The 25,618-nt window shown below is 38.1% G+C and overlaps 1 protein-coding gene across 1 annotated transcript; it reads right to left on the bottom strand.

Annotated features, from left to right (window-relative positions):
* Window positions 1–1,339: 1,339 nt before the first annotated feature.
* On the bottom strand, window positions 1,340–17,359 carry LOC306861410 (uncharacterized protein; the record flags this gene model as incomplete). Its single annotated transcript, XM_079403644.1, has 5 exons — window positions 1,340–1,709; window positions 11,310–11,406; window positions 11,668–11,724; window positions 16,555–16,890; window positions 17,002–17,359. The coding sequence occupies 5 exons, from the start codon at window positions 17,357–17,359 to the stop codon at window positions 1,340–1,342; spliced, it is 1,218 nt and encodes a 405-aa protein (XP_079259770.1).
* Window positions 17,360–25,618: the final 8,259 nt, after the last annotated feature.

Genomic DNA, 25,618 nt, shown 5'->3' with positions numbered 1-25,618 from the left:
CAAAATACAGCAAAAGCAGTAATAGTGAAATATTTTTACTATTTAAAATAACTTTTCTATTTGAATATATTTTAAAATGTAATTTATTCCTGATATTTCAAAGCTATATTTTCAGCATCATTACTCCAGTCTTCAGTGTCACATGATCCTTCAGAAATCACTAATAAAAAACAAAAAAAATATTATCATTATGTTGAAAACAGCTGAATAGAATTTTTCACATTTCATTGAATAGAAAGTTCAGAAGAACAGCATTTATCTGAAATATAAATATTTTGTAACATTATAAATGTCTTTATCACCACTTTATCAATTTAAAGCTTGCTAAATAATTTTAATTAAATAATTGCTAAATAAAAGTATTAATTTCAATAACCCCCCCCCCTCCAAAAAAAAATAAAATAAATAAAAGTATATAAAAAACAAGTGCTGTCAAACGAATAATCGTGATTAATCACATCCAAAAATAAGTTTATTTATATTATATATGTATGTGTACTGTGTATATTTATTATGTATATATACACAGTATACATTTCTGAAAATATTTTGATTTATATATTCATAATTTTATTTTATATTATATATAAATATATTTAATATTTAAACATAACATTTGTATTAAATATACACGCTTGTGTTTGCATTTATATATACATAATAAATATACAGAGTATACACACATTATGTAAACAAAACCGTGTGTGTATATATATATATATATATATATATTTTTTTTTTTGTATTAATATTAATAAATAATAATAATATTATTATTATATACACTGACTTCAATCTTTTGAATGGTATAGTGTATGTGTCACAGAATGGCCCGTCTTCCCCGTCACTCATTACTGTCACCTGTTTGTCTTCAATCATCACCCGCACCTGCACCTCATCAATCTCCAATCACCACGCTCATAAAAGCACTTCCCTCAGTTCACTTCATGGTCCGATCTTGAAGTAACATGCTGCAAGCTGTAGTGACTACAAGGACTGACCTCGTACGAAGCTACTGGCTGAGTATACTACCTGAAATTCCCTACCTGTCTTACTTACCTTCTGCCCTGTTCCTCTTCATCCTCTTCGCTCTCAGGATCCAGCTCCTGGTGAACGCCGTCTTCCCCAAGCTCTCTGGTACTCCAGTTATCCACGGACCTGCAAAGAAAGAAGGGACTGTTAGAATCCTGACGATCTATCACCGAACTCACGGAGAATCACCACTCACCTATTTCCACGTCGTCCACCTTAGCTGTGTGTTCACCAACTCTGTTAATAAACCCTTTCACTTGAACCACTCACCTCTGTGTTCTGCAGTTCCGTTACAGAAGATCGGACCTTAACCGAAGACGACATCGACGCTCATAATGCTTGAGCTTGTTCCCGTCGTCTGCGGGCAATCGCGCCGCCGTTCACGGCTCGCCCCTGCCACCCGTACCTGGGAGAATGGGTCACCATCCTCGGCGTCCGCTAGTCTGCCGTTCTGGGGAGAACGGGTCGCAATACGCCACTTCCCTAGACCCGCGTCCCAGAGGAATTTTAAATCATCTGCGGCGAAGAGGAAACCGCCGACCTTGGCGTCGAATGTTCCGTCCACGGCGATGAGGATACCGCCGTGCGAGGCGATGAACGTTCCGCCCGCGGCGAAAGTGGTTCCGCTCCCCGCGGCTAAGATGGTTTCGCCACCCACTAAGTGGGTTTCCCCGACTCTAAATGGGGGTTTATTGGATGAGGCACTTCCCCGGGAATTCTCGGCTACCGTCCTCTCCCCAGTACACGCTCACCCACAGTGCCCTCCAGTGCCTGCTCCTCGCAAGGGCCCTCCAGTGCCTGCTCCTCGCAAGTGCCCTCCAGTGCCTGCTCCTCGCAAGTGCCCTCCAGTGCCGGCTCCTCGTAATAGCCCTCCTGAGTTCCCGCTGGTCCCGTCCAGTCCACCTGAGTTCCCGCTGGTCCCGCCCAGCCGTCCTGAAGTCCCGCTGGTCCCGCCCAGCCGTCCTGAAGTCCCGCTGGTTCCGCCCAGCCGTCCTGAGTTCCAGCTGGTTCCGTCCAGCCCACCTTCGTCTCCGCTGGTCCCGTCCAGCCCACCTTCGTCTCCGCTGGTTCCGCCCAGCTCTCCTTCGTCTCCGCTGGTTCCGTCCAGCTCCGCGCTACAAGAGCGCCCCCGAGAATCTAGTTCTCAAGCCACGGCCAGGAGTGCCGATCCCGATCCCTGAGAATCCAGTTCTCAAGCCACGGCCAGGAGTGCCGTTCCCGAATCCCGAGAATCCAGTTCTCAAACCACGGCCAGGAGTGCCGTTCCCGAATCCTGAGAATCCCGTTCTCAAGCTACGGCCAGGAGTGCCGATTCCGAAACCCGAGAATCCAGTTCTCAAGTCCCGGCCAGGAGTGCTGATCCCGAATCCCGAGAATCCAGTTCTCAAGTCACGGCCAGGAGTGCCGATCCAGATCCCCGAGAACCCAGTTCTCTAACCACGGCCAGGAGTGCCGTTCCCGACCCTCAAGTGTCCGCGCTGCAAGAGCGCCCTCAAGTGCCCGCTCCTCCAGAGCGCCCTCAAGTGCCCGCTCCTCCAGAGCGCCCTCATGTGCCCGCTCCTCCAGAGCGTTCCCATGAACTTGCTCCTCCAGTTTGGCCCCTTATGGGGAACATTCCCAAAGAAATTTTGGGGGGGGGCTATATACCTGTAATCCTGGTAGCCATAGTGGCCTTGCTAGGGACATTGGGCAGGGCCACTATGGCTCAATCCTCATGGCCTCATGATTCCCTTTGGGCTTCCCAAAAAATATGGCCATGGCTGCCCAAGCTCCCTGATCTGCCATGGCTGCCCAAGCTCCCTGATCCACCGTGGCGGCCCAAGCTCCCAGATCCGCCATGGCTGCCCAAGCCTCCTGTCCCGCCATGGCATCCCAAGTCTCCTGATCCGCCATGGCTCCCCGAGTCTCCTGATCCGCCATGGTCTCCCGAACCTCCTGATCCGCCCTGGATGACCTTCCTAGGTCTAGGTCCTCCTCTGACATCCAGGGCGCCCACCCCCCCTCCCCGGTATTGTTGTTACGTCGCGGGACGCGCCGTCCGGGAGGGGGAGGTAATGTCACAGAATGGCCCGTTTTCCCCGTCATTCATTACTATCACCTGTTTGTCTTCAATCATCACCCGCACCTGCACCTCATCAATCTCCAATCACCACGCTCATAAAAGCACTTCCCTCAGTTCACTTCATGGTCCGATCTTGAAGTAACATGCTGCAAGCTGTAGTGACTACAAGGACTGACCTCGTACGAAGCTACTGGCTGAGTATACTACCTGAAATTCCCTACCTGTCTTACTTACCTTCTGCCCTGTTCCTCTTCATCCTCTTCGCTCTCAGGATCCAGCTCCTGGTGAACGCCGTCTTCCCCAAGCTCTCTGGTACTCCAGTTATCCACGGACCTGCAAAGAAAGAAGGGACTGTTAGAATCCTGACGATCTATCACCAAACTCACGGAGAATCACCACTCACTTATTTCCACGTCGTCCACCTTAGCTGTGTGTTCACCAACTCTGTTAATAAACCCTTTCACTTGAACCACTCACCTCTGTGTCCTGTAGTTCCGTTACAGTATGATGTTACAAAAGCTATTTATTTCAGATAAATGCTGATCTTTATTCACCAAAGAATCCTGAAAAAAAATTACTCAACTGTTTTAAATAAATGTGTCTTGATCAGTAATGATGCTGAAAATACAGCTTTGATCACAGGAATAATGACACTTTAAAATATATTCAAATAGAAACCAGTTATTTTAAATAGCAAAAATATTTCACAATATTACTGCTTTTGTTGTATTTTGGATCAAATAAATGCAGGCTTGGTGAGCAGAAAAGACTCTAATCTTTTAAAAGATTTTAAAAGACTTTTCTTTTAAAATACAAAAAAATTAAAAATATTTGTTCAAAAACTTTTAGAGTAGTTTGATAAACAAATGTGCTTCAGCCAGGATAAAGAGAGAGAAAAGTGCTAAGTTGCTGCAGAAAACAGAAGAAAATGTAAACAGAAATGTTTCTGGAGATGGGCTAATTATTGAAAATGCAAGCTGATTGTCTTCCTGTGAGAGCGGCAGAAACAGTGCTTTCCTCTGTAACAGCTGTAAACAAAGCAGCTCCGCTCATAAACGCTGCTTTATCAGATAAAATGCCATCAAAACTTTTCTGAAGACAGTCGGTTCCCTTCAGAGGTATATTCATATAAAACACCCGCGCCGTGTTTAGATTTCAAACCTGTAGTGCTCATGCTTATTTAACAAGTCCAACGCCACAAAAAGATTAAATAATTGCATGGGAAGCACTGGTAATGTATTTAGAAATATCGGAAATGCGTTTAAAAGTCATACCACCGTTATTGAAACAGATTACATTGTGTTATATATTGATATTGAATTATTGTATCTCACACTCTAATAATAACACTTAAAAATCCCCCTGAGCCCCTTTAAGACTAAAATCTGCTGAGATTGACTCAGTCACTGTTAAAATCATTCAGAGAGATTCAGCTGTGAGCGTAACAGTGTCCAGTAGTGCAGGAACCAGATCAATTTAAACATTCAACTCAAGAAAATCATCAAACAAATCAAGCAGCAGCTGCTGAACGCCACACAACACATCACATATCCCAGGAATGGTCTAAGAGTGAATGACCAGGTCTTTAATTGACCTGAACTGAAGCGATGAGATTCAAACTAATTCACTAATGTCTTTCTGTTCTGACCTCACAGAGATCGCAAACTGTCTGAAGTCTTGTCAGGTTAGTCATTCATACACCTGAACTGATTTGAGATTTAAACTGACCTGCAACATCACAAGACTTTACTACATAGTTATCCAAAAGTATGAGGATGTTAATGAATATTGTTTAAATGACGTGTCTTCTCCTAAACGCAGAACAAAGTGAGATCTGTACGAGTCAGAAGATCCCAGAAGCAGCAGAGCACAGGAGAAACACAAGAGATGAATCCTCTGAGGACCGGAGATCAGGAGCACAATCAGCCGGATTCAGTGCTGTCTCAAACATGAGAGAGAGATTATTACTGAGAGATCCTGAACACAATCTTCTGCATCAAACAAACAATAATAACACACTGGTGTTTGATCAGAATCTCACGTGTTTCTGCATTGATCTGCTGAGTTCAGTCTGATGACGTTATTCACTGTTAATTATAGGGTTTGTGTTTTTGTAAATAGCTGTAAATATGCAGACTGTGTTTTAGTGTTATAACACTTACTTTGTATATATGCGTGTAAAACTTTTTTTTAAGACTGATTCTAGTAATACACATTAAACTATTCAAAATCTGTATCGGTCAGTCTCATGTAAACTTATTTAATTTTTTACCATGTGTAAGTGGAAGACGGATTGCATTTTTCTCAGTCCTGTTACCAAAATACTAATGTCTATTAATAATTGTTTCAAAATGTGTCAACAAATTCCTCCATTTCCCCCTCAGGCAGGTGTTTATTTTAAAGAAATTATTGGTTTCATGATAAAAAAATATTATTTTTATCATAAAAAAAAAATCACTATTTATCTACACAAGGTGTATTTTTATTAAGTACGCAAACCCTTTTTTTTTGTTTTTAATGGCGACTCAAACCTCAAGCTTATCAATTTTCTATGATGCAATTTATTAAACAATTGGTCAAATTATGGACCAAACGTCATTTAAAAAAATAGTGGTTTAACTATATTTTTTAAAGAAAAAACTATTTAGTAACAGGAATGAAACTGGTAACAGGAAGGAGTCTCCATTATATTAGTATACAGGTTTACACATGTGAGGTATTAATAACCGCACTGATAGTGAAAGTGATAGTGACCTCACTGCTAAAAAAGGCCAAATCATGTTTCTATTTAAATCTAGTGGTCTGCAGAGGTTTCTGTTTAGTGGTAGAGGACAGGTTATAAGATAAGATGTAAATAACTAAAAAATAATAAATGTTAAATGCAGGAACAACCATAGGTTTTCTCTGGGCAAAAGCATTGTCTCAGTCTGGATAGAAGGTCAAAACGTAGAGAAAGATGCTTTTTCAAATTTCTAGATTAATATAGATAGCCTAATATTTACATCAATTAATCAGATGACACTACTCAGTCCTGTCACTGTTACTCAGTTATATGAGTAGGATATATGTGCACATGAGTAACAGGACTGAGATTTTAGGATCAAATTAGCAAATACATATAATATAGCCACTTTGAGTACATGCTAATATTATGAGAATGCTCCTCAAATTATAGTGATTCACCAAAGATTTGTATTTTTAAAATAAGCAATATCTAAAAAATGATTTAGGTAACAGGACAGTATGTTAATATTCCTGCCCCCAGTCATCATTACACAATCATCAAATATAAAGAAAAGAATATGAGACCACGTGCTTTAGGTCATTTCATTGCCTTCAGAAGATCCAGATGTTGTAATATCCAGTTGAACATATTAATTTATATGGAAGGACTGTCGTTGCACGAGAAAATAAACTACTTTATGTATTCCTTAACACATTTTTACTGTTTTCCGACATAAACGTTTACAAAAGACTAATGAATCAAATATGAATGTATATTACATTTGTTCTATTTAATAGCCTATATTCAAAAGTCCAATACTTCATGGATAGTCTTTTTCGAATTAATTGTTTATTTAGCAGCTCTTGATAAGGTTTGTCAAATGGCCACTTTCTGCTGGAGAACTAAAACATTTAATCAGAGAATGACTGAAGGTCTATTTTCAAACTGACACAAACAATGGCTTTTTAGTACTTTTCCATATTGTCCAATTGTTTAGTTGATTTTATAAACAGTTTGTTTATAAGATTATGCAAGACAAAATAATATTATTGTTAATAGTAATAATAATAAGATTAAAAATAAGAACATAATGGTTTAGTTAATCATTTATGAGAGCCATGCTTTACAAATAATTGTATTTTTCGAGACATGTTTGAACAAAACACAATAACTACATTAATGTTTGACAATATCTACGTTATATTGAGTTGTTCTGCCAAACTGCTGCTTCTCACTTCTAATAGTACTGAAGAGGTAGCCTAGTGCTGAATCAATACCCCGAAATATTTATTACAACGAGTCTTTACTTTGGGCATCAGAAACAAGTTTTTGTTTCTATTACACAGCCCTTGAGGGATGACGATATCTCTGGACAAATCAAGTTAACTACATCAAATCAAAAACTGACCAAACGGGACAATCATCCAGCTGAAACCCTAAAAGCAGAATTCTGTTTTGATTGTATGCATCAAAAACTGAAACAGAGAGAGATCCTCCGCGAGTTCCTTGTCTCTTGTTTATAGAAACCATATAACTCTATATTTGATTGGCATACATATAACATTTTGCAAGTGTGTGTTCAGGAATGTGCTTCCAGGATGGTGTGTCCATCAAAACACAAATGATAAACTGACCTGCAACATCACCAGACTTTACTACATAGTTATCCAAAAGTATGAGGATGTTAATGAATATTGTTTAAATGACGTGTCTTCCCCTAAACGCAGAACAAAGTGAGATCTGTACGAGTCAGAAGATCCCAGAAGCAGCAGAGCACAGGAGAAACACAAGAGATGAATCCTCTGAGGACCGGAGATCAGGAGCACAATCAGCCGGATTCAGTGCTGTCTCAAACATGAGAGAGAGATTATTACTGAGAGATCCTGAACACAATCTTCTGCATCAAACAAACAATAATAACACACTGGTGTTTGATCAGAATCTCATGTGTTTCTGCACTGATCCGCTGACTTCAGTCTGATGACGTTATTCACTCTTAATTATTATTATTATTATTATTTTATTATTATTTTTTTATTATTGTAAATAGCTGTAAATAGATGCAGGGCGTGTTTTAGTGTCAAAACACTTTTACTTTGTATATATGCGATGCTGATTTGTGATTTAAAACTAAACCTTTAAATTTTCTTTAATTTACTTCAACATTAAAATGGAAAATTCTGTAGATTGTAAACATTCTTAAAAGTGCATTCAGTGGCATTTATTTGCCTTTAACAGGTGAAGACAAAAATATTATGACATCAATTAATTGAACAATGTGTAAAGCACCATTGAAAATGCTTGTACTGTGGAACACGTTTAGTTTTAAACAGCAAAAGGCAGAACAAAGAAAACACGAGCAGGTACTTGTACAATATTGGTGCTGCACCAAATAGTGGTCACAAAGACAAACTTCACTGTGAAACAGTCAAGATTCAAAACATTCTCAAATACATGGGAAAAAATATTACCAAGACAGGGCTGTCATTAATAATAATTGCTACAGACTTATAGACAATAGTCAAGTGAAATCTTCCAGTTGTAGATTTCACTTGACTATACACCATTGTAGTCTGTCAGTCATATAAAGCCCGTGCATCACTTTTAGTGAAACTTTTTTGGCTGTTGATGTTAATAACGCATTTTAATGTCGGTAATAATAAACCACCAACACCGCATATAATATTCTCTCTGACTTTCCATGTTGTCTTATGAAAACTAGCCATGGTTTTACTACGAATAAAACCAAAAATCATGGTTCTTGTACCCAAATTTTTGTGGTTATAAAAAAAGAGACCTAAGCCAACAACAGCCTTTAACATGACTTAAAATACATTATATAAAAACAATGAGGCAATAATGATTGGTTAATTAATAATTATATGGTTTCATTGAAAAACACAAAATAAACTATTTATATATTTACATTACATATTGTTACAAATGCCTGTAAAAGGAGCCAAAGACTTTGTAATACACTTACAGAACGATCAAGTCCTTTAATATTGACCAAATATTTAGGCTAATTAAAATATACACTTAATCTTTAATTTTTGGCCCCCTTTTTGAGATAGAAATGCTACAGCCTTTATCTTCAAAACATGTGGACATCACAACCCTTACAAAAATGAACCATGGTTTTATCGCAGTAAAACTGCTCAATTTTCTTTTGTGTGATTTCTGAATGCTTGAGACCATAAAATCAAACAGACAACCGTATTAATAAAATAATAGCCATAGGTAACTGTCTGAAATTGTAATTTGTAAATTATACAATTTATTTATTTACTTTTATATTTTATTAAAGTTCTATTTTGACCCCTACAGTAGGTGTTTTTTTTTTTACATCGATAATATTTGGGGGAGGGGGCACAACAATACAATTCTGCTTCGGGCACGCATTTGGCCAGCAGCTGCTGTAAACTGTGCTTTAGTGGCAGATTCTTTGAGACCCAAGCTCCCCATTTACATAAACGCACATCAAAGGTCAAAGGCGTTACTAAAAAGTTCATTAAACACGTTTATTTACAGCTATTTACACAATAGTAAAAAACAAGCAAACGCAAAAAATTAAATAAAACAGTAAATCACTAAATCATTAGAAATGAAGCGTGACACTGAACACTATTCATGAGAGTTTGTTCAAACCATCAGTACTGGTTATGTTTGTGACTCCACTGAATCAAGCTGAGTTCCAGCCTCCTGATCTTCATTCTTCATGAGGGGTGATTCTGTGTTCTAGATCCAGTGGCTGGAGGTTCATCAGATCCTGCTGCAGTCTGTGTTCAGAACAGGACATGTATTTAAACAGTCTCTCTGCTGTGGGACATCAGTTTAATATGAAGTAAACCGTCTCCTTAGATACAACTATTTGAAAATCTGGAATCTGAAGGCTGCAAAAAAAATAAAAATCTAAATATTGAGAAAATCACCTTTAAAGTTGTCCAAATGAAGTTCTTAGCAATGCATGTTACCAATAAAAAAAAAGAAAAAAAGTTTTGATATATTTACAGTAGGAAATTTACTAAATATCTTCATGGAACATGATGTCCTAATGATTTTTGGCATAAAAGAAAAATCAATTTTGACCCATACATTGTATTTTTGGCTATTGCTACAGGTATACCCCAGCGACTTCAGACTGGTTTTGTGCTCCAGGGTCACATATAAGGATACTCACCTGAGGATTCTGATCCTGTGATCTGCTGTCTGGAGTTTAATTATTTCTCGCTGCATTCTGTTCTCAGGATGAGACATGGATTTTAAACAATATTTGCACAGAATCTTTATGCTTTCTGATAATTGTTACTAAATGTGAATTCAGAAGACAGTTCAATTTCAGACCAATGGAGCTTCAAACATGATACTAACCTGACAAGTCTGCAAACATGTTGTAATTTTGGGAATCGCTGTGTGTTCAGAGCAAAGTGAGAAGATATTCAGTGGATTATTTTTAAACTGTTCAACCACAGATAATGCATACATCAATTTGTACAATGACTGAGGTCACACTTTCACCGAATACTGACATCACCTGTAAAGTATCGCACCTGTGTCTCATTCTCTCCTGTGGCATTTATTTATACAAGTCTTTGCATCATTCTTCAATTGCAGAATTTGTAAAAAAATAAAAAAATAAATAAATAATAATATATATATATATATATATATATATATATTTTTTTATTTTTTTTATTTTTTTTTTTTATGAGCAAGCACCCCCCCCCCCCCCCAATGGAGACAGAAATCACAGACAAATTTGCACAAATTGAGTCTTTTTAAAATACCTTTTTTTGTGGGAACGTGCAGTTTCACATGAAATCTCTCAAATATAACTCAAATATGTATTTTAAAACAAAATACCCACTTTTTAACTGTGCACACATTATTTTCACCCAAGAGAATACAAATAAGCAAGCATTTACTAATTTATTGGCATTTAACATTTATTTCAGCTGTTAGGGGACACAAATCACCACCGCAAAAGAAGAATGAGCTGTTTGCATTTAGCTTCTTGTTAAATCTTGCTTATCATTGCACATCACTTCAAGCATTCTCTGAATACTGTTTTCTCTAGTTTGAGATCTGTGCCTGCCAGCTGGATTTCTCCTGGTTGCTTACAAGCCAAAGATAAACTAATGGTATATGGAGGGTGAAACATTGATCTGTGAACGATGAAAAAGGACAGGGACAGACCAGTTTCAAACTCCAAAAAAGGAAACAATCTTTATTAAAGTAGTCCATGTCTCATGCAGCATATTTCGAGTCTTCTGAGGCTATGAGCTTTGTGTGAAGAACAGACCAAGACTGATTGTGAATAACAACTTAAATGTCAGTTGACAAGCTCAGATACAGTGCTATTCACTCTCACTGAAAGAGCAAGATATGTATGACTTTACACTGACATAAGGGTAAGCATTTGATGATGGGTTTTAATTTATCTGTTTAACTGATTGTCTGAAATTAAAATAATTGAGGATTTATACTTACAGGGTGTGGATACTAGTGAAATCATCAGTGGTGAAAGACAGGCATTCAGAGGAAAAGACGACGATCCTCAGATCTCCCAGAGCTCCTTCACCATTAACTGAGAACATATAAATATTACAGAGGATACATTCATATTTAAACAATGGTGTTTGAGGAATAAATTTAATCCTAACAACATAAACAATCAATTATTGACCATAGTCATGATTTAGTGTTTATTAATAGCTCCACATAAATATACTAGTGCATAACTAGTACATAAATATCAGAACAATTTAATCAGAAGAACTTTGAGGTGAACACGATTAATGTTTAATTAGATGAAATACAGTATGATGTTAAGTGTTCGTTCTCTCACCTGTTTTCAGGATCAGTTCAGTCATCAGTGCACCAGCGTTCAGTAACACAAGAACAACTGATCCAAACAGGTACACAGGAACAAATGTAGGAAAATCTGTAAGTTTGATTAATAAAATATATTATCATCATTTAGTAAAAACAGAGAAAACATTAAACAGTAAAATAAAATGTTAAAATTAGCAAAACATCAGTATTAAACAACAGATCAAACTACTGATTCTTCATTCAATCAGTCTCCACATACAGTAGATATCATTCTGATTTATTTCTGTAATCTGTTCAGAGACTGATAGACTTCAGCTCTTCACTCTTCTACTGCTCATCTGAGACTGAAAGTGTCTTCTGATAGTATTTATTTTAAGATTTATTTTCTTTTACTGCTTAACAGTGTGAGAGTTTTTAACTGTTAATGACTAGACTAAATACCTTTTAACTAGATAGGAGTAAGATGGGACTTCATAAGGCTAAAAAAGTGTCTTCCAGTTCAAACAAAAACAATTTAAACAAAAATGACCATCTTGAAGATAAATGTGTTTTTTCAGTTACTGAATAAGAACATCACCTGTGTCCTGTTTAGTTGTTCATTTTTTAAATATTATCCTGTGTATTTATAGCCCTTTTTTGCTTAGTTCTTTATGTATTCTTGTCTATGTAATGTTTTGGTTTGTGGTTCATGCTCATGTGGTGTTCTTGTTTTGTTTAGTTAATGAAGACGGCTGTATTCAGCCTCCACCATTCCTGGACAATAATGAGTTATACTAACATCTTTTTCTAAAATTCGTCGTATATTAAAAACATGATCACACCTTTCTCACTTTCCAGAGCCATGATGCAGAAATAGACCATAACAGCATTCATCAATAACATCAACATTAACCACACTGATCTCCTGACCAGAGGAGAACCTGAAAAATATAAGTGATTAATAAACAAGCTCGACTGAATCTGGGGACAACACAATGACTTGGAGGGAATGCAAAATACACATCTCAGTTCGTGCCCCCTATATTTTTCCCATATCATCACATTTCTGCCCTTGTTGTAAAGTGTCAGCTTCTGCCAGGTCTGGGAAGATGTGAATTGCTCTGCCATCAAATTGCAGGGGCTTTTATCTTGCTTCCATTATATCTTATGATTTAAAGGGTACCTGATTTAAAGTTATTGCATAATTAAAATTACATTAATAAAGAGTTGAATGGAGTGCTTGTTGTTGTTGATTAAAATATCATGCACTCAGTTCAAAACCTGAAGTGTTTTATTTGAATACTGTGCTCTTCTATTATTCATCCTACATTAATCCATGTAGTTTATAAAGCTGAACTCACAAGATCCAAAAGCGTAAAACAAGAGGATGAATTGCAATGAAGGCAGAATATCAAAGCTTATATCAAACAGAACACTGAATATTGCACTTATCAGTTCACCGAGCTTTCCAAAGATTGGAGCCAATACTATAACATGAAGAAAAATAAACACACACACACACACACACACACATTCATAAAATATGAGAATGACGGCATTTCCCTATCTATCAGTTACAGCCTTTGATCCAATATGAGCAACAATTACAATTAGAGACTAATGAGGTTTTAATGTTTTACACAACATTTAATGTGTCTCCACAAGTCTTTAATGTGATTATTCCCTGTGTGACTGATTTCTGATTTGTTGTCTGATTTGTAGTGACTAGGTTTTTTAAATTACTGATTTTTTAAAATATTTTTTTTATAAAAATGAAAAAGGGAATCAAATATATTTAAATAAAGGATGTATAGAGCTGTGACTTCACTTGACATACAATATACTGATGTTAGTGTTTTAAGATCGAGTGCCTGAAACTAACACTGCTCATCTGATAAAACACAATTTCATAGCACAAACATGTCACTGATGTGTGATGGTGTCACAGAGAAATACTTACCAACAATGATAATGAAGAGCAATGGCAGAAGCACTATTACAAACAGGACTATTATCATGATTCTGTCAAATTCTGAAAAATTCAGACTTTTTTCCCAGGCATTTTTTAAAAAGAACTGGAAAAAAGGAAGAGATAAAAATCATCAATAATTTCCAAAAGAAATTATAAAACATAATTTTCATGTCACAAATGCCTTTTATCTGAAGTGAGTTGCAGTACTCTTAATTTCACAGACAGTTTCTCTGCAGCAAGTTCAGATTGTTCCTGCCTGACTCTGATCCTGTGGTCTGCTGCTTATATTACTGCTGGACATGACCAACATACCGAGACGCAACTTAGCAGTAGTTCTAGTTTTTATTTATTTATTTTTTGAATACCACCTTTATAAAATGTCCCTATTATCTGAAACAAAGACCACTGAAGCAGGTGCTCTGAGAGATCACACCTGTCTCTGTGACATGTTAGCCCATCAGGAAACAGAATGCTCCTCTCTGCCTGTCAGTCAAGCAGCTTGATTGTGTTTTTCTAGTGCAGGGCCGTAGTTTGCAGAGCCCCGTTTGACATTGTTTAATTTGTATGTTTGTTTTATTTATTTATTTGTGCTATTTACACAATGTTTAAGTTTTTGTCAAGTTTGTAGGTGTCCAGGTACAGAAACCCAATAATCAGTTGTAAAATAGTATTGCATAGTGTTCACTGTATAAATTAAATAGATTAATTCTTGTTAAGAATACAAAGTAATTCAGTTAAAAGCTGTGAGTGATTTTTCTCTCTTTCAGTTTCTTGTATTAACATTACGGACACTGACAGCAGCTAGTAAATTAGGACCGGTCACTTTAAGAGACAATGCATCCAATGTATATAATGATGCACATCCGGTTCGGTGTTGCTGTCTGTGAGACTCGGCTCTCTGCATGAGTACTCAGTTGAGCTTTTCCGTGTCGTGTTTGAATGCTTTCAATTCTTTATAATGTTTAAATTGGCAAGGCTTAAAAACACGTGCAAATGATAAGCTTTCACAATGATGCGTAGCAGTGACCCATCAACTGTCCTGAGCGTCTTTTTAAGCTGCCCTGTGTTAGTGTTAGCATGAGTTTAAATGGATGGGGAGGAGTTAGGGAGGTAGCAAGATAGATACTGTAACTATGCTTACAGCAGCTGTGACAATTATGGTGTTCGTGTTTATGTTACTTTCAGGTTGTTTATGGGTCTGATGGACCTAACACTATTAGACCTTTAAAACAACACAGCCAAGACCACTTTTATAAAATACTTACTAGTTAATACCTATATGCTGTCACATGATTTGTAACAACACAAGCGTGTGTGTGTGTGAAACAACTGAGAGGTAATTATTTTTTTAGGGGGTGGAGGGAGTCATTTTGCAATGAAATTTGAGCCAGATCTGATATGAGAGATCTTGTGATAAAATAACTTGATCTACCATTGTAATTTCTCATTTTTAAGGTCTAACATGTAATTGTAAAGAGTCAAATATTCACAAAATACCCAAGATACTTAAATTGTAAGTGTAGTAATGAGGTACAGTTACTGAAACCTTTGACATCACTGTTCATGATACTGATTGTTGATTGGTATTTAGATTTGCGTACCTGAATAAACAACAGTTGAGAAAAGAAAATATTCTATCATCAATAGAGCAGTGTCGCCTGTATAAAAAAAAAAAAAAAAAGAAGTGCTTTTTTTACAATGTCATTAAAATACAATTAAAAAGAAATGTCAATAAACACTTTACAATGAGCATTTTATTCAGCTGCTTTCTTTTGGCATATCAGTGATTTAGATTGTGTGAAACATTACTATCTTGATATTATGATTAATTGACTGATAATACCTTTTCTTCTTCCAGTAACCAGACAAATATCAGAAGTAAATCATACCTTTTTCATATGGAGCAGTTGAATACAACATGAGAGGTCTCAGAAAAGAAACAATGCAAAAAGAGACTGTCTCATTCAGAGATCCTAAAACAAAACACAGACATTAAAAACATGAATTTATGGTGATATTAACAGACAAAAGAGCCGAGGGGTCTCTATACAAGGAGTTAATCGAGGAGGACATGCAAATGGAGTTAAGCCATCAAACATTTCACAATTTAGTTACAATTTCAACTCCTTTCAAGCCATTTATATAATTAATAAAAATATATTAATACATAATAAAATTGCATAAGAAGACTATGATGGCAAACTAAGCTTGATAAACACACCATCATTTTGAGATCTGCAGTAGATCAGACAGCAGAGAAGAAGAGCAGATCCAGATGCAGCAATACAGAGAATCAACACCATTATGTGAGAAACAGAGAAACCTGGGAAAAACAGAAGAGTATTAGTGCCAGTACAACTGCCATCAGTATTCACACTGAACTCATGAATGTGAAACACAGCAGATCTGCTCTGCACTGTAGCATCATTAATAAACCAATTTGTGTTGTAATGCTGCAATCTTACTCAGATTAGTTCAGACAAAGTTGATTAGCCATGCTCTGTATTTCATTGATTTTTTTATTTTAATTTTCCTGCTTAATTTGTGTGTGCCTGTTTGGTTATCGACTGGAATGATTCTGCCTGGTAATCCATTACCACAACCCATCTCTATAGAGTTTCTCTTTCACCCAGACACGAGGTGAAATAAATATGAACACATAAAATATCTGAACTTCAGCTTACTGACTTTGCCATTGCCATTTTTAGGTACCAAATATCTATGTATAAAAATAACGTGGACTGTTGAATTATCGTATGAAATGTTCATTCACATTTACAGACAATTATTCTTTATTTGTACCAATATACTGAGCACACATTGATCTCCCCACTCAGAATATTTTTTATAATTTATGAAAAGTGTTTCTTGACCTGCAGAAAGAAACACTGAATACTAAATGGAATTTGTGTATGAGTTTAGGATCCAGTGGATTTATCCGTTACTCACTCATTTGTTGCACGGTTACAGTTGTGTTGGCTGATAAATCTCCAGCAAACACTTGACACATATAAACTTCTTTATCCTCAGTTCTGACACTCAGTCTGAGAGAGAAGTTTCCTTTGGGGATTTCATCACTGAAGAACTCAACTCTGTCTGTGTATCGCTCATCTGATGACTCTGACAGAGTCTCATTGTTTTGGAAGACCAGAACCAGGATATTTTGGTTTTTATCTGTTTTCTTCCATGAAACCTCTTCAGTGTGTTCAGGTGTGATGTGAGAGTCTACAGAGCAGCTCAGAGTGACGTCTTCACCCACAGACGCAGATATGGACTCATCTGATCCTAAGACTCTCAAATGCTTTGAGAGAAAAAATATGGAACTATTAACATACAAGTATTTTCATGAAATACTACAATAACTTGCTAACATGCAGAACTATTTTTTATGCTCACCAACATCTTTTATTTCAACCACAGTTTCTCCAGAATCCTGCTGAATGTGAACTCTACATGTATATCGTCCCTCATCTTCAGCTCTCAGATTGTCCAGACGGAGGGAGAAGTTTCCACGTTGAATCTCTTCAGTAAAGAAATGAGCTCTATCCTGATAATCCTGCTGCTGGGCTTCTGGTCGACTCTCACCATCTTGATACAGATGAACTAAAGTCTCTGGGTCTGTTCTCGTCCACTCCACCTCCAGATGTTCCACTGATAAAAGTTCATCAACAGAACAGGGCAACACCACTGAAGATCCCAGAGGAGCAACCAGAGGACCAGAGGGACCATGCAATGTGAAACCTAAAACAATCATTGACCCAAAAAGGATAATTCTGTCATATTTTACACACACATATGTTCTAAATCTGTATGACCGTATGATAAAATAAAGTCATACGGATTTAGAACAACATGTGGGTGAGTAAAATATGACAGAATTATCCTTTTGGGGGTGTTTTATAAAACAATTTCATTCAATAACAAACACTAGGTTACATAAGACACAGAAATTGTTTGATCTGTGAAATATCTACAGTATTTACAAGAGCTGATAAAAATGTAAAAACTGTAACTTGAATGCAATGTAAGTCGCTTTGGATAAAAGTGTCTGCTAAATGCATAAATGTAAATCTAGTATTATGGAGCAAAAACAGAACAAAACCGCAACAACAACAACAACAACAACAAAACATATGACAGAAAGGAAATTTAATCAAATGCACTCAGTAAAAATGGTTTCAAAGTTTGATCCGAAAACAGATTTTCTGGTCCTTTAACTGTAAAGAGCAAAATCATGGATGATTTGGGGTAAATGAGAAAGAGACATGTCTTCAGTTGGCCAACTCCTAAATCCGTGCTCTCTGATAAATAGAGTTTTAAATATCCTATTGCATTATGAAGCTATAAAACAAACCTTTTTTTAATTTGTATTAATTGCTCTGTAGACGTATTAATGTGAGAAATGCATGCCATTTATTATTATAACATGTATATATAACATGTATACATTATTATAACATGGCATGTATTACTATAAATACATGCCATATATTGTTATAACACATAGGCCTAATGTTCATATTTATTAATGATAAGAGATTATATGACTGACACCGCCTCAAGAGAACATTTCACTAGATACCAGCTTTCCGCAATGATTAAAATAAAAACAATTTAGAAATGTCTTCATAAACTGTTAATAAAAAAGAAAGGAAATAAAAAAGGACTAAAGAGGTAAAGTCACATTATAGTCCATCTCTTGTTTAAATAGATAATATATAGCATCAGCGATCATCAGCAGTACTGAGATTAAAACAGTTCGATAGATACATCTTCAGATGAAAAAGATTACAAAAATAGACAAAACAAATAATCATGTCTGCGATAAATGATGGTAAAAATAACATTTTCGGCGACGCTTGCTTGTGTGTCATCAGTTGTGTCAACAGAGCAACTTTTACTTTCATTTCTCAGCTTTACTTCCAGGAGGCTCGAGTAATGTGATCAGAAATATTAAGCGAGAGAAATATCTTTTAGTTTAGGCTACAATAAGCATACTGAGTAGCCTACAGTAACGTGGTGAACAAGACGTGAGACGTGCGGATCCATGTGCAAACGTTTTAATTAGAAACACAGTCAGTACACAGGCAGGATCAAACACAGGTAAACAGAAATGGCACGGGCAAGACACAAGAGAGATCAAAACACAGAAGGGTGAACAGCATATGCAGGACAATGCTACAATGCTCGGCAGAGAGGAAGAGGAAGTCCATGGTTTAAGTAGGGTGTGTGATTGTGTGATAGTTCTCAGGTGTGAGCGTGATTAGTGCAACAGTGGTGTGGTGCAAGAGTCAATGTGATGGAGGAGTGACCTCTGGTGGTGAGTAAACAGAAGATTAGATTAGATTAGATTCAACTTTATTGTCATTGCACATGTAAGGTACAGGGCAACGAAATGCAGTTAGCATCTAACCAGAAGTGCAATAAGCAGAGGTACAGGATATACAGTGCCTACAATATGTTACATATGTACAGAAATATACAGATAAGGCAGTAGTACTATGGACATAATTTACAAGTTTTTAAATACTATCAGTATGATATACAGATGGGTGATATGAACATACTATACAGATGGGTTGTGCAGTAATGTATGTACACTATGAGCAAAAACTATGAACATAATTACAAATGGATATGAATAAGCTATAAATTAAGATATATAAACACTAGTGCAATGAACATTGAAAGTGCATAGAAATAAAAATTTACAGTACATAGTACTCAGTGTGTAGATTGGTTGTTGTTTTTTTGTTTTGTTTTTTTTAATCGATTTAATGATGGGGAGGGGTGAATAGTTTGTAGTGGTGTGTGAGGGGGGTATCATTGGGCAGAGTTTAGTAGGGAAACAGCTTTAGGGAAAAAGCTGTTCCTGAGTCTGCTTGTCCTTGTTCGGAGGCTCCTGAAGCGCCTCCCAGAGGGCAGTAAGTTAAATAGTCTATGGTCAGGGTGAGAGGAGTCCTTAAGAATGCCGCGAGCTCGACGTAAACAGCGTTTTCTCTGGACGTCCTCAATGGCAGGGAGTGGTGTCCCTGTGATGCGTTGGGCGGTTTTCACCACCCTCTGTAGTGCCTTGCGGTCAGCAGCTGAGCAGTTCCCATACCAGACTGTGATGCAGTTGGTCAGGATGCTTTCAATTGCACACCGGTAGAAGTTCCGCTGGATGATTGGAGACAGGTGGTTCTTCTTCAGTGTCCTAAGGAAGAAGAGGCGTTGGTGAGCCTTCTTGACTAGGCTGGATGTGTTGGTGGTCCAGGTCAGGTCCTCCGAGATGTGGGTTCCCAGGAACTTGAAGCTGGAGACACGTTCAACAACCATCCCGTTAATGTGGATGGGGTCATGCGTTCCACTTTTCTTCTTCCTGAAGTCCACAATAAGTTCCTTTGTCTTGCTGGTGTTGAGGAGCAGGCTATTGTCAGCACACCATGCAGCCAGGTGCTGTACCTCCTCCCTGTAGGCAGTCTCATCGTTGTCTCTGATGAGGCCAATCACTGTGGTGTCGTCAGCAAACTTGATGATGGAGTTGGATCCATGCACAGGCCTGCAGTCATGGGTGTAGAGGGAGTAAGGCAAGGCAAGGCAAGGCAAGTTTATTTATATAGCACATTTCATACACAGTGGTAATTCAAAGTGCTTTTACATAAAAGAAAGTGAAATAGACATTAAAATCAATACAAACATGGAAATAAAAATAATAAAAACAAGGAATTTTAAAATGATATAGAAAATGATTTAAAATAAATTTAAAGAAAATGATTATACATAAAATTTATTGCAGTCAGTTCGGACATATAGCACAGTGCTCATTCAACAAATGCACAGTTAAACAGATGAGTTTTGAGTCTTGATTTAAATGTGGCTAATGTTTTAGCACATCTGATCTCTTCTGGAAGCTGGTTCCAACTGTGGGCGGCATAATAGCTAAAAGCAGACTCCCCTTGTTTTGTGTGAACCCTTGGTATTTCTAACTGACTCGATCCTAATGATCTGAGTGGTCTGTTCGGTTTATATTCAGTGAGCATATCAGCAATATATTTAGGTCCTAGGCCATTGAGTGACTTATAAACGAGTAAAAATACTTTAAAATCAATTCTAAATGTAACTGGAAGCCAGTGTAAGGACCTGAGGACTGGTGTGATATGCTCAGATTTTCTGGTTCTAGTCAGAATCCTGGCAGCAGCATTCTGGATGAGCTGCAGTTGTCTAATGGTCTTCTTGGGAAGGCCGGTGAGGAGACCATTACAGTAATCCACCCTGCTGGTGATAAAGGCATGAACAAGTTTCTCCAAGTCTTGATTGGAAACAAAACATCTAATTCTTGCAATATTTTTGAGATGATAGTATGCTGATTTAGTTATTACTTTGACATGACTACTGAAACTAAGGTCTGTCTCTAGAATCACCCAAAGATTTCTGACTTGATTTTTAGTTGTTTGACCCCTAGAGTCAAGGTATGCATTCACCTTGAGAACTTCATCTTTCTTTCCAAATGCAATGATTTCAGTTTTCTCCTTGTTTAACTGAAGAAAGTTCTGTAGTAGAGAAATGGGCTCAGCACACAGCCCTGTGGTACGCCGGTGTTGAGTGTGATGGTGGTGGAGCAGGTGAGGCCTGACCTAACATGCTGAGGTCTGTTGGTCAGAAAGTCCATAATCCAGCTGCAAAGGGAGGTGTTAACACCCAAGTCTCCAAGTTTAGTGGTCAGCTTGGAGGGAATGACGGTGTTGAATGCTGAGCTGAAATCAACAAACAATATCCGTGCATATGTGTTGTTGTTTTCCAGGTGTGTGAGTACCGAGTGCAGTACTGTGCCTACTGCATCCTCAGTGATTCTATTGCTTCTATAGGCAAATTGGTGTGGGTCCAGTGTGGGTGGGAGGCAGTTCTTGAGGTGTGCCAGGACCAGTCGCTCAAAGCACTTCATAACAATGGGTGTGAGTGCTACGGGGCGGTAGTCATTCAGGCACGTTGGGGAGGAGTGTTTCGGCACTGGCACAATGGATGTGGACTTAAAGCATGTTGGCACCGTTGCTTGGGTGAGTGACAGGTTGAAAATGTCTGTGAAGACCCCTGCGAGCTGCTCTGCACACGTCCAGGAATGCCGTCGGGGCCAGCAGCCTTGTATGAGTTGATCCGGCTCAATGCTGTGCAGACATCTGTGGAGGTGAGTTTGAGGGTCTGATGGTCTCCTGAGAGTGTGATCTTGGTGGCTGTCTCCTTGTTGTTCTTGTCAAAGCGAGCATAAAAGTAATTTAGCTCATCAAGGAAGGAGACGTCTGTGACCGTTGGAGTGGAGTTGCATGGCTTGTAGTCACTGATGACCTGGATGCCCTGCCACATGCACCGGGGGTCAGAGTAGGAAAAATGCTCCTCTACCTTTAGCTTGTAGCAGTGCTTGGCCTTCTTGATGCCCCTCTTCAGGTTAGCCCTGGATATGCTGTAGACCTGAGCGTCATCTGATCTGAAAGCAGTGTTGCGGGCTTTCAGCAAGAGCCGCACTTCCTTGTTCATCCATGGCTTCTGATTAGGGTACGTTGTGATCTGTTTCTCTGTTGTGACACTGTCAATGGAGGTATTGATGTAGTCCAGTACAGAGGTGGTATAGATGTCAATGTCCGTGTGAGAGCCACTGGCAGCCTGAGAAGCAAACATACTCCAGTCCGTGTGTTGAAACTTGTCCTGAAGTACAGACTCTGCTCCCATTGGCCACACTTTGATGGTCTTCACTGATGGCTTCACACGGTTGATGAGGGGTGAATACTTGGGGGTGAGAAACAAAGAAAGGTGATCAGACTGTCCGAGGTGGGGGAGGGGAGTCGCGATGTAAGATCCAGCGATGTTTGTGTAAACATGATCCAAAGTTTTTTCTCCTCTAGTGTGGCAGGAGACATGCTGATGGAATTTGGGGAGCACTGTCTTTAAGTTGGAGTGATTAAAATCACCCGCAACAATAAATGTAGCTTCCGGGTGTACAGTCTGTTGTTTACTAATGGCCGCATGCAGTTCGTTCATAGCAAGCTTGGCATTAGCATCCGGGGGAATATAGGCTGCAGTTATGATGGTGGAAGTGAACTCCCGCGGCAGATAGAAAGGTCTACACTTAACCATGAGAAACTCTAGGTTAGGTGAGCAGTGTTTTCCAACAATGTCAGAGTTCGTACACCAAGCTTTGTTCACATAAATGCACAATCCTCCACCTCTGGTCTTGCCGGAGTCATCTGCCGTTCTATCTGCTCGGAGCGTGTAGCGTCCGGTTAGATCAATAGCATTATTGGGTATGTCGCTATGTAGCCATGTTTCAGTGAAAACCATGACTTTGCAGTCCAAAAGTTTCTTACTATGGGTGATGCGAAGTCGTATCTCATCCATTTTGTTCACCAATGACCGCACATTAGCGAGGAAAATGCTGGGTAAAGAGAGCCGGTGCGGTGTTAGCTTTAGCTTAGCTCTTAGTCCTCCACGCTTCCCCCACCTTTGTTTACGATCTCGGCGCCGCCTGTGAGCGCTTCCGCCCGGCCGAGCAGAGTGCGTTGTCTCGGGTGTTCTGGAGATCTCCGGGATGAGTTGATGATTGGTTATAAGATTGTTGGAAAAGTGCAGACCGATATCCAAAAGCTCCTGTCGGGTGTATAATGTTAAGGCAAAGCTGTTCAGTGAGAACAGACCCGAGATGAGCAGGAAAAATACTGCAAAATTGCAAAAACTGGTGAGACGCTGAGCCTCGCAATGTGTTCGCGTCGCCATCTTGGTCTAACAGAAGTCCACAGACCAGATTCGTGACACCTACAGTGCCTTAACTTCACTACATCAGACTTCAGGCTAGAAATATCTATGAAACCGAAGCTCATCAAACAGAGAGAAAATAATGTCGTCATGAATGAGCATGGAGAAACGACTACAATTCCCATGATGCACCGTTCTGCTTTACGTAGAACGTGATAGGGTGGGTAATGAAAGAAATAACTTCTGCTTTGACGGGTTACATTGTTGGACACATTGCTTTGTGTAAAAGACACTCTGCATTTATAGTACATTTATAGCTTTGTAATTACACTTAGGTTTGTGAGTTTCCCATTTGCATAAAGTTTGTAGCATGGGTTGTTTTGTATGAAAGCCTCCCAAAGCTTTAGTATGTGGACTCAACTGCAGATATTGAGAGCACAGAGACAAAGAATTAATCAACTAGGCTTTTCTTGAGAGGGTGACATGAGCAAGACTGAGAAACAAACAAAACTTAGTCTACTCAACAAGGACACAATGAATTGCAGATGCAAATAGTTGTCTATTGTTGGTCTGATTGCTTCTATTGCCCTAATTTTAAGTGATAAAAGCATCTGCTAAATTATTAAATGTATATGCAAATTATAACGGACTTACTAAACAGAATAGGAAACAAAAACAAACAAACAACAAAATATCTAGATTTGACTGTTCTTCACACTAGAGAGACAAACAACAAACATACCGTCAGATCTCTTCAGCATTTCAGCCATAAAAATGATCATAAATATGTCCATTTTCAAATGAAAATATGATCTTCTATTTGATAATAACCAGTAAAGTCTGGTTTTGTATATCATCGTACAATAGGAGGAAGACAAAGTGTTGAGAAGTGTTTTACTTGTATTCTTTTATTTCCGTGTAAGAAAATAAGAGCTCTAACTAAAACTCAGATGAACTTGTTCTGATGAAGGTGTGGCCATAAAAAATGAGACACATTGCTTCAGACTAGTGGAAACAGTTCAAATGTCAGTGTTAATAAATGAGTGTATCAATTCATCATCCTTTCCAAAGTCATTATTGTGGAAGAGATTCACTGATCTACATGTGCTTGTAGTCTCTATGTTTGTGCTCATACTGGGCTGTAACCTTCAAAAAGACAAGGATACAGAAATTTCACAGCAAGAGCAAAGAAGGTAACAACAATTAAGAGGAGATCTGATATCAATCAATCTGCTTTAAACTGCACGTATAGAATAGAATAGAATGGAGGTGTTTGTTTCAGTCTCAGATGTTTGTTATTTTTTCTCTTGTCTTAATTTCTGCTGCATGGAGTTTTCTGGCTGGTGCTGTTGTGTTGACATTGATGAAGGTAAAAGCTCCCGTCTGAATCATCTGCTGTATCTTCAGTCTGTATAGTAGAACCAGCCTGATCTGGTCTTTCCTCTCAGGAATCACATCAAATCTCATCTGGACCTTCTGCTGGATTCAATTTTACAACACAAATATCAAATCACTGATTACATCAATGTGTTGTTTAATAAAATCACAGTATTCTCAGTAAATCAAGACATTATAATCATGTGTTGCTCAACCATGTTTGGATAAAAAAAAAATCCAAATTTGAATGTGTAACAAGATGTTTCATTTCATCATACTTTGCCAATGCACTGTGAATATTTATAAGACCACCCAACTGTCCTTTTGGTTTGGCATTATGTGACCAGAGCAGTACTTTCAGTAGTTAAGCTAGAATAATGACTACGCCACCCTGGGAACTACACCCAAGGAAATACGCAAGAACCACAGGTTCAATGGTTTAATGAAAAGACAGATATATTGCTCCAAACTAAAAAAAAAAAAAAAAAAGGCAATAAAACCAAAAACACATGTATCATATGCTAACAAAGTTTGTTACAAAAATACTGATAAAAACTCTCAGGAATAAAAAGGAATCATTTTACCATACACCCATAATACGAAGGCTGACACAAGAAACCAATCTCACAGCTGTAAATAAACTTTGTACCTTCCCCACCAACAAATACACACAACCAAAAAGATTCTTACAAAAAAAAGAGGAAAACAACAAGGCTAAAGCTTACCTTAGGGGTGGAAAACTAGCCGAAATAAACTGAGCTCTCAAACAAATATGTGTGCACAGCAAACAATAGGAAGAGGTGCTCAAACTTGAAATTGATGCAGTTTGACAATCGCAAGGTTGCGTTTAGATCTACAATTACCTGTATGTTTATAAAAGGAACTGTTGGAGACATATTTTGTGATGATTGTA

This window comes from Barbus barbus (genome assembly GCF_936440315.1).
Source record: "Barbus barbus genome assembly, chromosome: 4".
NCBI lineage: Eukaryota > Metazoa > Chordata > Actinopteri > Cypriniformes > Cyprinidae > Barbus > Barbus barbus.
Note: the sequence above shows the minus strand (reverse complement) of the source record. Positions and strands in the feature narration are given on the sequence as shown.